At 38.9% G+C, this 16221-nt stretch overlaps 1 protein-coding gene across 6 annotated transcripts in view; it reads left to right on the forward strand.

Moving 5' to 3' along the window:
* The window catches only part of MTMR1 (myotubularin related protein 1), an 80609-nt gene that overhangs the window by 13119 nt on the left and 51269 nt on the right, over nt 1–16221 (forward strand). For 2 of the 6 annotated variants that reach the window (XM_035288717.3, XM_054251071.2), the window contains exons 3-5: nt 8998–9021; nt 11125–11175; nt 14877–14952. In XM_035288717.3, the coding sequence (XP_035144608.1) occupies nt 8998–9021; nt 11125–11175; nt 14877–14952 (151 nt within the window). Of the gene's footprint in view, nt 1–8997; nt 9022–9597; nt 9625–11124; nt 11176–14876; nt 14953–16221 lie in introns of all 6 variants that reach the window. The other 4 variants (XM_008990027.5, XM_008990029.5, XM_008990026.4 and 1 more) reach the window with 4 other exon arrangements.

Consider the following 16221-nt stretch of genomic DNA (forward strand, 5'->3'; position numbering starts at 1 on the left):
CCCCCAAAATTCACACAAAGACATGTTATTGTCAGATTTCTGATAGCTAAAAAAATTGAAAGTAATAAGAGAAATAACTAGCAACATATGGAGACCAAAATTAACAAACAGTGCTGTTTACATTAGTATTATAACAATGAAATACTTAGGTATTGTCTTAGTCCATTTTCTGCTGCTGTAACAGAATGCCACAGACTGGTAATTTATAAGGAAAATAAATTTATTACTTTCAGTTCTAGAGGCTGGGAAGTCCCAAGTTTGAGGGGTGAGCATCCGGTCAGGGCCTTCCTGTTGCATCATGGCATGGCAGGAGATATCACATGGCAAAATAGAGCAAACCTGCTAGCTCAGATCTCTCATAAAGCCACCAGTCCCATCATGGAAGCCCTACCTTGATGACCATATCTAATCCCAGATACTTTCCAAAGGTCCTACCTTCAAGCAACATGAATTTGGGGATTCAGTTTCCAATACATGAAATTTAGGGGACGTGTTTGAACCCCTACAGTGGCTTTATATTCCCTCCAACGCAAGGGTTCTCATTTTTTGATGTTCTTGCCAACACTTGTTATTTGTGATGTTTGTGGTTTTTGTTGTTGCTGTTGAGATGTAGGAGTTTTTTATATGTTCTGGATATTAATACGTTGCCAGAGATACGATTTGCAAATATTTTCTTATGAAATTTTGAGGATGTATTTCAACCATAGCAAGTATAAATCTAATAAGACATAAACAGGACTCATGCTGAAAACTATCAAATATTGATTAAACAAATCAAAGAAGATCTAAATTAATGGAGACACGCAGTGTTGTTCATGTATTTGGATGATTCAATATAGGAAAGATGTCACTTCTCCCCTAATTGATATACACATTTAGCACAATTCCTGTCAAAATTCCAGAAAGATTTTTTGGAGATACAGATCTAAAACTTATATGGAAAGGCAAAGGAACTGAAGTAGCTGAAACAATTTGGAAGAATAAAGTGGGAGGAATCAGTCTAAATGACTTCAAGACATACCATATAGCTACAGTAATGAAGACTATGGCAGAGGTACGGACACATAGATCAGTGGAACAGAGCAGAGAACCCAGAAGTTGTCCCACAGAAATATGCTCAACTGAGTTTTTTTTCCACCAAGACATGAAAACAATTTAATGGTTGAAAGATAGCCTTTCCAACAAATGCTGCTGGAGTAATTGGACATCTATAGACAAATAAAAAAAAGAACCTTGATCTAAGTCTCACATCTTATACAAAAAGTAATTCAAAATGGATCACAAATTTAAAAATATGAAACTTTTAGAGAAAAAAGAAAATGTTAAGAGTCGGGGACTACGTAAATTGTTTTTCTTAAACTTTACACCAAAACCACAATCCATAAAAGGAAAAATTTATCAAAATTTAAAACCTTTTACTCTGTGAAAGACTGTTAAGATGAAAAGACAAGCTACAGAGTGGGAAAAAATATTTGCAAACCTCATATCTGACAGAGGACTAGTACTTAGAATGTATAAGGAATATTTGAAACTCAACAGTAAAAACATCAAACCATCCAATTAGAAAATGAACAAAAGACTTGAGGCATCCAAAGATATACAGATGGCAGGTAAGCATGTGAAAAGATGTTCAACATCATTTCTCAATAGGGGAATACAAATAAAAGTCACAATGAGATATCACTACATCCTATTGGAATGGTTGGAAATTTTTAAAAAGTGACAACACCAAATGTGGAGGACCAGGTTATTCATTGATTGCTGACAGGAATGTAAAATGGTATAGCCACTCTGGAAAACAGTCTGGTAGTTTCTTAAAAACTAAATGTGCACCTGCCATATGACCAAACAATTGTATTCCTGGGCATTTGTCCAAGACAAATTAAATCTTATGTTTGCATAAAAACCTGTATATGAATGTTTTTTTAACAGTTTTATTCATAATAGCTAAAACTGGAACTCCCCCAGATGTTCTTCATCAGGTGGATTGTTAAATTGTAGTACATTCGTGCTATGGACTATTACTTAACAATAAAAGGAAAGAGTGATACACACAGCAACTTGGATGAATCTTAAAGGGATTATGTGAGGAAAAAAATGGCAGTACCAAAAGGTTACATACTGTATGACTTCATTTATATGACATTCTTCAAATGGCAAAATGATAGAAATAAAGATAGATTAGTGGTTGCCAGGGGCCAAGAATAGAGGAAAGCAGGGAGGGAAGTGGGATAGGCTATAAAAGGTCAGCAGTAGGGTTCCTTGTAGTGATGAAATTTTCTGCATCTTGATTGTAATCAGTGCCAATATCCTGCCTCTGATATTATACTATAGTTTTGTAATATGCTACAATTGGGGAAATTGGATGATTGGTACATGAAATCTGTATTATTTCTCACAACTGCATGTAGATCTACAGTTATCCCAAAATTAAAAGTTTGATTTAAAAAGTCAAGATTTTTAGACTGCTGAATGATTCTATATTGTATGTACAATTTTGTATCATGGCATTTATAACTGGAAAATATAGTTATGCTAAAAAAGGTGTTAGAAGTTAACTATTATTTTTCGGATAATAAATTTAGTTAACGACAAGAATATCAACAATTATCTTTCTACTAGTTCAATTACAAATATACTCATTAGTTTTGTAAATGGAAATTGGGCCAGTATATTTCAGCCAGGATAGAAATGAACAGCTCATTTGCCACATTTCATGGCAGGCCTTAGAGTGATTGTTTTTGTTGAGGTTTGACAAAGGCATCAGGTAAGGTTTAGGTGTGACTGATTTCCCAAAAACCAGGGTTGTAGTTTTTTTTTTGGAGACAGGGTCTTGCTGTGTTGCCCAGGCTGGAGTACAGTGGCACCATCAAGGCTCACTGGAGTTTTGACCTCCTAGGACCAAGTGATCCTCCTGCCTTAGCCTCCTGAGTAGCTGGGACTACAGGCATGCATCATCACACCCAGTTAATTTTTTATTTTCCGTAGAGATGGGGTCTCCCTATGTTACCCAGCTGGTCTTGGACTCCTGGACTCAAGCAGTCCTTCTGCCTCAGCCTCTCAAAGTACTGGGAAGCAAAGGTGTGAGCCACTGCATCTGGCCCCAGGGTTGTATTTTGATGACCTTGTTAAAAAAATATATCGGGAAGATTGACTATTTTAGATTTTTATTGGCCTGCATAGACTTCTGGTTATTGAGGCTCTAACAAACATGCTGTTTTACTAGAGCAAGAAGAGCCATCTGACAATTCCAGCTTCTTAGCAGAGCAAAGCCTTTTTTAAAAAAAACTTATTTTGTAGCAATCTGATGGCTAAAGCAAAAATATTATAGACTTTATACCTAAGGCAGAAAATAGTGGAGTTTTTACTCCAATGTTACAATATTTTATTGAGAAGAAGCCTCTTAGTAGCATAAGTTCAAAGACAACTTATAAAAAACTGATATTTATTTGACTTGGAATTTTCTCATGTGATTTATCCAAAAGATAAAATTTGGAGTCAGAACACGTTACCTTCAGTCCTAGCCCCATCACTAACTAGCTGCCTAACAAGTTACTTAACCTTGTTCAGTCTCAGTGTCTTCATATGTGTAATGGGTATTATAGCAGAGATTGAATACATTAAAGAGGCGACATATGGATGGAACACAAATGCTCATTTACTGTACGCTATTACTCTACAAAAATATAACGTATAAGAACAAATACAAGAGGAGTGCGTTGTCATTGCTGAACACTACTCCACTTTTAGAAACATGATGTGAGTACCTATTATGTGCGAGGGGCGGGGCTGGGCTGGGCTGCATGGAGTTCATAGTCTGGCAAAGAGACACAGAAAATGATAGTACAAGTTGGCCTGTGGTAAGTGTTAAAATAGACACGTAAACATGCTGTGGTGAGAGGAGGGAGCAGGGCAGAGTAGGGCATTCTGGGAGTTGACTTAAGGGTCTTTGTCAGCCCCTTCAAGAAGGGAAACAGATTTAGGTGGGGCTGTGTTGGGGTCATGAGCATACTTGCTAAAGCCAGCCAGCTTGGGTTTGAATCCCTGCTCTGCTGCTGCTGGCTGTAATGGCCTCTCACTGCCTCAGTTCCCTCATTTGTCATATGGATGGCTGGGAGGGTTAAGCTAACACAAAGCATTTAGTGCTGTACGTGGTGTAATAGCAAGCCTTTAGCCACTGCTCGTTATTATTGTAGTACTAGTACTGGCTGTATTTGAAAACTTTCTGAAATACTTTCAATCTTTGGGGATTTCAGGATGTCAGCTGTTACCTTATCAAGAATTAAGACAGGAACCAAACAGATTTAGACCAAAGTATCAGCTTTATTCATTGACAAAAGCTGGCTGGGAGGGGCTGATTTAGGTGGGCTGCCTCATTCATCATTCTAGAGTTAAACATGTGCACCCAAAGGCAGACCTGGACAACTGCTGCCTCTTTTGCGGGGCAGGGCCCACAGAGGTGAACTCTCCACAGGCTGAGAAGACGAGGCTGTATCCTCAGGGTCTCTCTGGCAGGCAGATCCTAGAAGGGGAACGTATACTGCCTCCCTTACTCCAGTCTACCCAAAGCAAGTGGACACCAGAAGCCCTCACCTCACTGCTTGGGAGTGCCCCGAAGGACAGAGGAAGGGAGATTTATTCCCAACACAATCTTTCACACAGATTTAAATTTTGTTGCTCTTTCTTGATTTAGTGGAAGCCATTTAGAGCATGACAAGGGCCAGTAGCATTGACTTTGGGGTAATAAGCTTGCTATGTTATAAGGATCACTATCAACTTTTTCTGCACCTTGTCATAGGTTCTTGACACGTGTAGAAGTAGATGGTGTGTGAAAATAGTTATGGCACAAGTTGGGGCAGCTGAGACTTGTCAACTGAAAAAGGTTACTTATCCACCCAGGTACAGCTATCTTAATGAGTTAACCAACAACCTGCCGAGAAGAGGAGACTAAGATTCCAAGGGGGAGTGGGAGTGTGGTTCGCCTGAGGTCATGTGGCCAGTAAGTAGGTGCTGGAGCTGGGATTGCACTCTGGAGTGTGTTCTTTTTTTTTTTTTTTTTTTTTTATTTTATTTTATTTTTTATTTTTTTATTTTTTAATTTTTTTTAAAATTTTTTATTGGATTATAGGTTTTGGGGTACATGAGCAGAGCATGCAAGACAGTTGCGTAGGTACACACATGGCAGTGTGCTTTGCTTTTCTTCTCCCCTTCACCCACATTTGGCATTTCTCCCCAGGCTATCCCTCCCCACCTCCCCCTCCCACTGGCCCTCCCCTTTTCCCCCCAATAGACCCCAGTGTTTAGTACTCCCCTTTCTGTGTCCATGTGTTCTCATTCTTTTAACCACTAGGCCGATTTACCTCCCTCAGCCTCAGTTTGGGAGCTGTTTTCTTCAGTCTTCTACTGAGGCCTAGATACCCCGAATCCTTAGAGTTTGGAACTGGTAGGGTCTTGGCAGTCATCTCATAGACTCCCCTCATTCTATATGTGTCGAAACTGAGGCCCAGAATGCAGGCATTAGGAAACCTGAATCACCAGTGAGAACTGGGTTCCAGGCCTCCTGGCTTACAACTTCTGTTTTCTCTGGCTTCCATCAGAATCAGATTTAAGAAGAAAATGAAGCTCTGTGCATGTGTCTGAAATGGCTTATTTCAGGAGAGGGACATGGTAAATAGGTATCAACTTAAGAGACTTTTGGGTAAGCCTCCATTGACCTCCCTTGCTGTACCAAGAACACTGAGGATTTCATGGCAGTAGGTAAAGAATTACGTGAGTTTAAAGCAGATATCTTCTCACCCCTTTGCACCCTTTTTCAAGTTAGTTTCTCCTTCCAGTGGCAAAGGCCTATTGACAAGGAGTTATGACTGCCATGTATGAGATTTGTGTTAAGCTGTTCTCACGTTGCTATCAAGAAATACCTGAGACTGGGTAATTTGTAAAGAAAAGAGGCTTACCGGGCTCACGGTTCTGCAGGTTTAACAGGAGGCATGGTGCTGGCATCTGCTTGGCTTTTGGGGAGGTCTCAGGAAGCTAACAATCATGGTGGAAAGCAAAGGAGATGCTGACGTCTCACATGGCCAGAGCAGGAGCAAGGCGGCGGGAGGTGCCACACACTATTAAATAACCAGATCTCAAAAGAGTTCAATCACTAGCTCGAATGCAGCACCCAACTGTGACAGATTCACCCACGTGACCCAGACACCTCCCACCAAGCCCCACCTTCAACATTGGGGATTAGAATCCAGCATGAGTTTTAGAGGGAGCAGCGTCCAAACTATATCAAGGTTCAGTTGCACAATTTGGTTCTGCAGTGGACAATATTTTCATAAACATTTTATTGTGAATATTATTTTTTAGTTTTCAGTTTTTACTATCTATTTATAGACAAAGCATCAAAACATTAATTATAGTTATAGAATGGAGGTTGGGAGGTAGAGAGGTGGAGGAAAGGGTAGTGCTATTGATTTATTTAAAAAGCCTGAAGGGAGTTAAGAGCTATTTAACATTTGAGGGGTCAAAATAAGTTTGGGGCTGTAGTTTAAATGGGTTAATGATAGAGGTGGCGTGCTCAGGTAGTATAGCAGAGTTGTTATGGGCACAAATCCAGAGCCAGACTTCTGGGGTTTAACTACTTGCTCTGCCACCTTGAACTCAGCCAGATTACTTAAACTGTGCCTTGGTTTTCTCATCAAAACACGGGGCCAATAATAGGTTGTTGTTTTTGTTGTTGTTATTTTTTTTTTTAATGAGACCGAGTCTGGCTCTGTCACCCAGGCTGGAATGCAGTGGTTTGATCTCGGCTCAGTGCAACCTCCTCCTCCCGGGTTCAAGCGATTCTCCTGCCTCAGCTTGCCAAGTAGCTGGGATTACAGGTGCCTGCCACCACACCCGGCTAATTTAGTTGGTGAATTTTTTGTATTTTTAGTAGAGATGGGGTTTCACCATGTTGGTCAGGCTGGTCTTGAACTCCTGACCTTAAGTGATCCACCTGCCTCAGCCTCTCAAAGTGCTGGGATTACAGGCATAAACCACTGCCCCTGGTCATAATACTTTTTAATCTTACAAGGTTGTTCTGAGAACAAAAGGTGTTAGTACAGTGCTTAGAGTACCTGAAACATAAAAATCATGAGTGTTTTTTAATGATGCAGCAGCTGCTGAAGGAAAACGGAAGAACTCAAAATCAGCAGTTCAATCAGCAGAGATTGGGAAGAGGGAGGTAGTAGTTTAAGAATTTATTTGGGGGAGTACTAAACACTGGGGTCTATTGGGGGGAAAAGGGGAGGGCCAGTGGGAGGGGGAGGTGGGGAGGGATAGCCTGGGGAGAAATACCAAATGTGGGTGAAAGGGAGAAGGAAAGAAAAGCACACTGCCATGTGTGTTCCTACGCAACTGTCTTGCATGCTCTGCTCATGTACCCCAAAACCTAAAATTCAATAAAAAATAAAAAAATAAATAAAAAAAAGGAGAATTTATTTTCCCATCTTTTAAAATGGGAGGTCAGTAGACACTGTTTAAAGTTGACAAATCAGGAAGTGGAAGTATATCACAATGGAAGCGATTCTCAGAATTAAAAATAGATCTACTTAAATATAGTTATCACTGGGGAATGAAGCTCTGGGAGACTTACTGTTTTGAGTTTTTTATTACCGTAAACGTATTACTACTTTATTTTTTATCAAATTTCTTGAGGTATAGTTAACAAATAGTAAACCTCATATATTTAAAGTATGCAGTTTGATAAGCTTTGACCTAAATACACATGTAAAGCCATCACTACAATTAGGGTAAAGATATCCATCATCCCAAAGAAAGACACATTTAAGTTTCTTAGTCTGAATAATCTGTGTTTAGTAACTTATGTGTAGACGTTGTCTTTTAGCTATGGCATCACTTCATTCAGATACCTTTTAAAGACTTCAAAGATTACTTTAACAATAATACAGTGATTTTCTTTTGAATCTGTATCATGTGATCTTATGCATCCTGAGTGAAACCATAAAGCAAGTAAGAACCTCCAGTGATTCTTTCCTGATGATTTGTTTTCATAGAACCTTCAGTGGTTAGAAGATAGGATTGCAGACTTTGAAATGGGGAACAGAGATGGTTAAAATCTTCCCAGGCTATTACAACTATTTGCTTTTAAAAAATTCCATTCATTCTGCTGGCCATTCCCTCTGACCAGGGCTTCTGAATGTGTATGCTGCATGTTCAATTAGGATTCACAGGCCTCAGGCACAACAAGAATATTGTTGCTGAAATCAGAGTCCCTACTGAGTAAAGCTGGGCTTTCCCTCCCCTCTAGGAACAGCCACTTACCTCTTCCTGCCTGGAGCTTCCCTTTGGCAGTGCAGCTGGTGCTGGGGTGGGGAGCGGGCACCCTCCTCTCAGTGGCAGCCGCATGTGGGAGTTTAATTCAGGAGTCCTAAGTATGAATTGGAAATGTAATTTCAATAGAAACTAGGTTAAGTTTGCAGTTAACTCAGCTTTATGATACCATCAATCCTATAACTGGGCTGTGCTTGTTCTGGGTCCATGGTGGGGGTTTCTGTGGTTTTCGGTTTTGTTTTCCTGGGCTGGTTTGGGCATTTGACTGCCTTTTATATCATTGGTTTTTTGGGGGAAATGCGTTCAGTATTCCAAACGGAAATTAATGAACTTTTTTAACATAGCCTGTTTACAATAGCTGGTAATAGCACTTGACGAAAGGGTTTGTGTTGACGGAAGGATTTGTGTTTAAAGTAAAAATGTAATTAGTCTTAGCCTAAGGGTGACATGTTTCTCCAAATCATAGACTTCCCTGAAAATTATAGACAAATGTGTTAGGATTGATTTGATATCCAATGAAACTTAGAGGGCAAATGTGTTAGGATTGATCGTGTTGGTTTGACTTAGAGGATTATGATGTTTCTTAGGGAATGGGCTGTTGAACCTAATGGCATCTTTCACAGGTCAATAGTAAATGTCCATGATGATGATGTTCTGTATTTTAACTAACAGGTTTTCAGGAGGCCTGATATAAGGGTAAGGATATTTGGCTTTCGGTAGATGGGCCTCCTACTTGTGTGTGTCTGTGCTTTATCGAACACTTAGTCTATTTAGTGTTCTTTACCTTCTCACTGGTTTTTATGAATCACTCAGATCAATTTGCTCTGCTATGTTATAGCTTTAAGTGTTTACTAGAAACGCTTTATTTGTTACAGTGTTTTTATGTGCAATAAAAGCCAATGTGTGTGAGGGCAAGAAGCTCAAATTGTTACCAGTGTGCAATACTGAGTTTTGTTGTACTACATGAATTATGACCAAATGGACATTCATGGCTGGGGTTATAAGGCTAGGGCTACTGAGGTCTCTTTTAATCTTGTTTATTGTGTAATTCATGCTACAGAATTTAGCAACTAAAAAAAATGGTTAGTTGGCTGTCCTATCTAAGTACGATTTTAAGTCATGTTTGTGTTTGCATGTTGAATCCAGAAAGTAGAGGTGCTAATCTTGAAGCTAAATTTAGCAAAATCTATCCCAGTTACTATTTTTTAAAAATACAGATATAGTGAGTTACAGCTTATATATTCCTCATGATTTTCCTTCCCTTTATTTCAGAATATTCATAAAGCAAGACAAAGATTGGTAATGTGCATGCATTTAACAGACATTGAAAATTAACCTATTTCCATTTAATGAAAACAATGTGGATTTTGATAGTATAATTTAATAACGTCAGTTTAAAAGTTTTAATCTTATTGAAGCCGACAAAGTAGTACAAAAATAAGCAAGTTAAGTCTTGTTATTCTAGCTGGTTTTCCTTGTTTTGTCTTGTTTTCACCATGTTTTCTTTTGCTTGTGGGAACCATTTTCTTTCATTGATTCACATTGTTAAATATTAGTGCTTGGCTTTACACTTCCATGAATTTTGAAATGTTGTTTTTTTTGTTCATTGAGTTTTCTGTTTCTAAAAACTTAATGATTCTATTTTCTTTATATTTTAAAAATGGAAATTTCAAAAAACTGGCTGCACTGAAAAATGATACTGTCTTGAAGTGTACTTAGCTTTACTAACTGTACTAAGTTCAACCTGATGATAGAGTATAAAACTACAGTAAGGAGTTATTGTACTTCATTGACGAAAATGAAAGACAGGAAATAGCAAATTCTTTTAAAGCTTTTCTGTTTCTTCACTGGTTGCCTTTGTAAAACCAAGTCATTCCAACCAAAGTTTCATGAAGCAAAAATAAAAAAATATATATATATATGCTAAATTTTAATATTTTTAACCTCAGAGACTTGATAGAACTTTAAAAAGAGGTTATAGTCTTGTCATCTTCAGTATTCATATTCTTTTTACCACCTGCTGAATAAAAAGTCCAATTTTTAAAATTTCAAAAAATAATGGATTCTATAAAGAAATTAAGAACAATATACCTTTAAAGGGATTGGAAAAATTAAATAAAGATGTATGGCCTTTTAGCTGTTTCTTGGAACTGTGTTAATCCTTTAATTAGAGATATTTAATATGATATTGATTTATAAATCACAGAATTTAATTAGCAATAAGCAATAAGATTACACACATATACATGTCTATTTCTTATTCTTATTGCTAATTATATATATACATATATAAAATCTCCAGCATGTGATATACGCATGTGTGCAGTGGAATTGATCCCTGAGCAATGTAGTAGTTCTTTAGAGCATATGAATACTTACTGCCTTTGTATTTGGGCTTGACTTTGCCCTTTACCGGGTTTCTGTGGTATGCTTTATTTTCTATGAGTATAGTATGTGCCTGTTATTTTGTTTCTTTGCTATATGCTATAGTATTGCTTGATTTTAAAAAGACAGTACATTCTTTGAAATCCATGATGTTTCTTTGCTTTTCATTTTTCTGCCCCAACACAAACGCAGACTAGATACTCCATTTTAGGCCAAGGATGCTATAGATGGCCTATACATTATTTCCTTAACTCCAAGGGGAAAATGTGATTTGCAAAGTCATGAAAGGTGTGTCGACTTTTACATGCTTACTGTCTCCTTAAAAAAGAAATTCTGTCCTTTCACCTGTCTGTTTGCACGTGTTTCTCTTTCTCCTCTTTGCCTTTTCTTGTCCATGCACCTGGTGCTGTGCAGGAGATTCAGGAAGAACACAATGGCTACCCTTCTGAAGCTGAAGCTGATCAGGTGGCAAGTTCTACGTGTTCATCTGTTTGTAGCTACAGATCATGTATTTAGAAGCCATTTCATACTAGACTTCTAGATAATAAGCAAAACTTTTCAGATGCTTCTACCACAATAGTAGTGCCCTCCTGTCCAAATTTGGTAGATTCCATATGACATTATTTGCAAAATTGGTTTATCCAACATTTTGTGTCTTCTCGGTTTGCCCGGATAGGGTTATTGGTGTGGATAATAGCCATCCATCACAGTAGGATTCTGCAGTACCTTTACATAGACATAGAGGGGACAGATATATATGCCAAGGGTGCTCCTTGAGGGTGCACACTTTGCTTTCTTCAAATATGCATGATTTGTGCCCAACACAGTACCTGGTACCATGTAGATATCTGTGGAGTTGTTACATATATTAATCAGAATACAAAATTATTCGTAGAGTATTCTGGAGTGCTTACTCTGCTCAGTACCTCTAGACCCTCTCTGGAGTCTTTTAAAGCTGCAGTACCAATGCTTATGTGAAACCAAAAGAAGAGCAGCTCCGGGGAAGTGTGGCATGCCCCAGGTGCTCAGCTGCACCACTGTCCACCATCATCCAGCCCCACCGTCCTTTGGTGACCCCGGAAGCAACTTGAAGAGCCCAGTTTGAAAGCCACTGCTTTTGGCATGCAAACATTATATAAACTATCCACCTAGTGGCTTGGATTCAGGCTGAGGACAAAAGTAGTGGAGAGGCCAGGGTTGTTGGGTGGGCTGGAGCCCTCAGGGACAAATTCAGGGAGCTGGGAGACCTCAGCTGGACTTTCAGGGTCACTGGAACAAAGTTGGGAGGAGGTCATCAGGGGGAATTCTCCAGTTGGGCAACACTTTAAGTCACAGCACCAAGAGGAATGGGTGTGTTCATGAGATCAAATTTAGTTCACAAGAATATTCCATCCTTTGATTGTGCTGAACATGGGTTGGATAAATCAAGCGTCAAATCATGTCCTGTGCAACCTCGTAGTTGCAGTAAAAGCTTAATGTAGCACAAGTATGAGTCCCTTCTCCTAACAGCAGCTTCTTAAAGGGAATCCACTATACTCACCAAAGCAAACAAAAAGCCTCCAACTTTTAAAACTTCTCCTCTTGAGTTTCTATGCTAAAGCTAAATGTGTTTTCTTTTACAAAAGGGATCTCCTATGGGGAAATCTGAAGCAATTGGATCACTTCTTTGTTTTATTCCAACAGTTGTTCTTTTTTGTCATTTAAAAAGCATATGCCAGATTTATCATTAGTGAGAGGTTTGTCTTGCTATGTCTCACTGACATATAAATGCACAGATATTTCAAGCCAAACTTAACCATGAAGATGGGAAGAGAAGAGAAATCCTTGATTTTCAACTTCTATCTTGAGAGCATTTTGCATTCTTAAAATGGTCCTGATCACCTCTGTCTCCTATATGCAACATTATTAGTAGTCCTGGATTGAGGACTTTAAAATATTTGATGTGGCTTGCTCTAAATAAAGGGAGTCATATCTTTCCTAAGCTCTTCCACATTCAGTTGATTAAAGCAGCTTGCTTTAGTAATTATAATTTCAAAATAATCTGCTTCCATTTATTTTAACATGTAAGAAACTTAAGTCTGTATAGTATGTGATAATATTTAGCCATTAAAATAGGCTTTAACAATGTGACATTTGAAGTAATTTAAAACTCTGATATTGATTAAAGTAGCTTTCTCACTTTGTGAAATGCTGTACAATTAGTCACTAGTTCAGGCATAAAGCAGACTTTCAAATTAAGGCTTCTGAGATTGGAGATCTTTTAGTGTTTCTAAAACCAGACATTTATAAGTATACATGTTAGTTTATGCTTTATTGCATAAAATATATTTCCAAATCAGATGTGAGTATAAAAATGAATCCATTAAGGGGGGGGTACTCTACACCCCCCGCTTAATGTGTTAACTTCCAAAAATTTTTGGCTGAAAATGTCTTCAAAAACCAATCTGGATTAAAAATTGGAATTGAATTAACTGTTTAGAGGTAACAGTGATTCATGATCTATATTATTTTAACCATGCATCTTTTGATAAGGAGGAGGACGGACCATGTCATTCTGTGCTCCCCCAGTAGAACTGACATACCCCTGAGCAACATTCAACATTGAATTTGCTATTTATCGTTTGGCTTTTTTCCTTTTGTAAAATTTGATGAAACTATTAGGTGTAGTGTTTCTAAATTGACCTTTAAGTCCTTTAATAAAACATAGTGAAATATTGTTGTAACTATGAAAATAATTACTCTTTTGAATTTTCAGTAATTTAGATTAGAATTATAAAACACATCCATTTCAAAATATTTCGCTTTACAAAATGATGCTGAAAACAGTATTGTTGGACCTGTTTTCTGCTGAACGCTAGTGGCCTCTGAAGTTAACAGGTGGAAAAAGCAGTCCCCAGTCAACTAGGTATGAGAAATGCGTTATACTCTAGCGCCCTCTTGCTGATTCAGTGTACATTAACACACTAAAGACATCTCACTGAAAAAAGCAGCTGAACTTGTTTTGCTTAACCCAGCATTTCCCAAACTTTTTTTTTTTCCTTTAAGACCTATTCACATCTCTTGGAAAAGTAATGCCCTATGAAACATAGCTTTGGAATTGCTGGGGTTTTAATCATCTTATTCTTATTCATGACACGTTATGTTGGAGATGGCAACGAGCAAGTGACCGGTTTCCTTGGCAGCATCTCACAGGGTGGCAGTACCTTGGAATAGGCCCCGAGTTTAGGCTTTAGTCCCTAGCTTTGTGGTTCAAGAACACCATTTTCTTACCTCCCCTGAATTATCTGGCACTATCCAACCAAGCTTACAAGAGACTGGCTACTGGGCTACAATGCCAATCTGCTCATTTAAAAACATGGGCATGTGTTTTTCTGGCCATCCAAGGTTATCCTCTTCCTAGCATCATGTAGCCAAGAAACCTAGTAAATCATTATCAATTTTCTTGGTGAGTGTGATGTTATTGCCAAGTGGATTGTCTTGGGACATGCCTGATGAAAACACCTTGCTCCACAGTTGGGGTTGGAATACTCTTGCTTGCCAGAGGAGAGCACATTCCCTTGTGGCCTGGATTGGGTAAACACTGACAACTTCACTCTTCATGTCCCAGTCATACACTTTGCACATGCATGTTCGTGTGCATGAGCACATACACACACATAACTGGGCTGCAGTACCAAAGCCTAGGTCTTTCCTATTGTGTACTGTACCAAGACTATTCCCTGGTTATTTTCATGAGACTTCTGGCCTTCCCAAACTGTCTCACAGGCTGGGTCATTTCTACAGCTAGCTAAGCACCTATATCTCATGTTGATTTTATTTGTATTAGTTTCATGCTCAGAAGGTAACCTTTTTCTGACCTTATTTGCAATTTCTAGAGACACCTTTTAATAGCTATCTGTGTAGTGATTACAGTATCTTTCTGTCATGTCAAGTCATTTATGTATTAATGCTTCCTAACTGTGAAATTTAAATATGTTGTAACAATTTGCTAGAATATGTAGCATGATGTCTTGTGATGCTGAGCTTTGACATTGTCCTTTAAGGGGTTGGGTGCTTATATTTTGCACGCTTCTGTAGCCTTATGGTGACATCACAGAGCACCAAAATTCTTCACAGATACACAGAAAGTGAGATTTACTCCTGTTTTTTTTTTTCTTTTCTGCCAGGCTCTAAGGGATGGAAATAAGCTGGCACAGATGGAAGAGGCCCCACTTTTTCCAGGAGAATCAATTAAAGCCATTGGTAAGTCTTGTGTGTACACTTTGCTTGTTGAGAGCCATACAATGAAATGGCACTTAATTTGCGAGTGGAGGTGATGTGTGTGCTAGAAACCAGGCAGACCAACTTAATTAGGGGACAAATGGACTTGATCTATTCATCCTTACTAGTATCATCATGACCTAAGAGATAGAAAACTGCAGAGGATCCTGTTAAATTCCAGGTCGGTATTTGATGGCATTCCCAGAGGAGGGCCCTGACTTTCCCTGATGAACTGAAACACTCGATGGAATGTCAGTTCATTGCTTTGTTGGAATCCTTCAGTATAAAGAAAATTTATCAATAGGAGATCTATATCATGTTTTAATGTCAGTTTTGAGAACTCAGCAAAGAAATTTCAGTGGTCCCAAAAAGTACAATTATGGTGCATGGCATGGGCTTGCGTTGCCATCCTGGCTTTTAAAGGTGATGGCTTGAGGGCTCCCATATCCCTGCATGGTATCTTGCCAGGCCTTTCAGGAAGTAGTTGATTGTCCCATGGGTGGATGGGAGGGGCAACTGGGTGTGCGATCTTTTCATCTCATCACTTGGTTGGGTTGGACAGTCTGGTTTTCTTTTCTTTTCTTTTTTTAATTGAGCCATCTGATTTTTTTTAATTTTTATTGCATTTTAGGTTTTGGGGTACATGTGCAGAACATGTAAGATAGTTGTATAGGTACACACATGGCAGTGTGATTTGCCGCCTTCCTCCCCTTCACCCACATCTGGCATTTCTCCCCATGCTATCCTTCCCCAACTCCCCCTCCCTGCTGTCCCTTCCCTATTCCCTCCAATAGACCCCAGGGTGTAGTGCTCCCCTCTCTGTGTCCACGTGTTCTCATTGTTCATCACCCGCCTGTGAGTGAGAACATGCGGTATTTCATTTTCTGTTCCTGTGTCAGTTTGCTGAAAATGATGTTCTCCAGGTTCATCCATGTCCCTACAAAGGACACGAACTCATCACTTTTGATTGCTTCATAATATTCCATGGTATACATGTGCCACATTTTCCCAGTCCAGTCTATCATTGATGGGCATTTGGGTTGGTTCCAGGTCTTTGCTATTGTAAACAGTGCTGCAATGAACATTCGTGTGCATGTGTCTTTATAGTAGAACGATTTACAGTCCTTTGGATATATACCCAGTAATGGGATTGCTGGGTCAAATGGAATCCTTCTATTTCTAGGTCCTTGAGGAATCGCCACACTGTCTTCCACAGTGGTTGAACTAATTTACACTTCCACCAGCAGTGTA

Source organism: Callithrix jacchus, chromosome X, assembly GCF_049354715.1.
Source record: "Callithrix jacchus isolate 240 chromosome X, calJac240_pri, whole genome shotgun sequence".
NCBI lineage: Eukaryota > Metazoa > Chordata > Mammalia > Primates > Cebidae > Callithrix > Callithrix jacchus.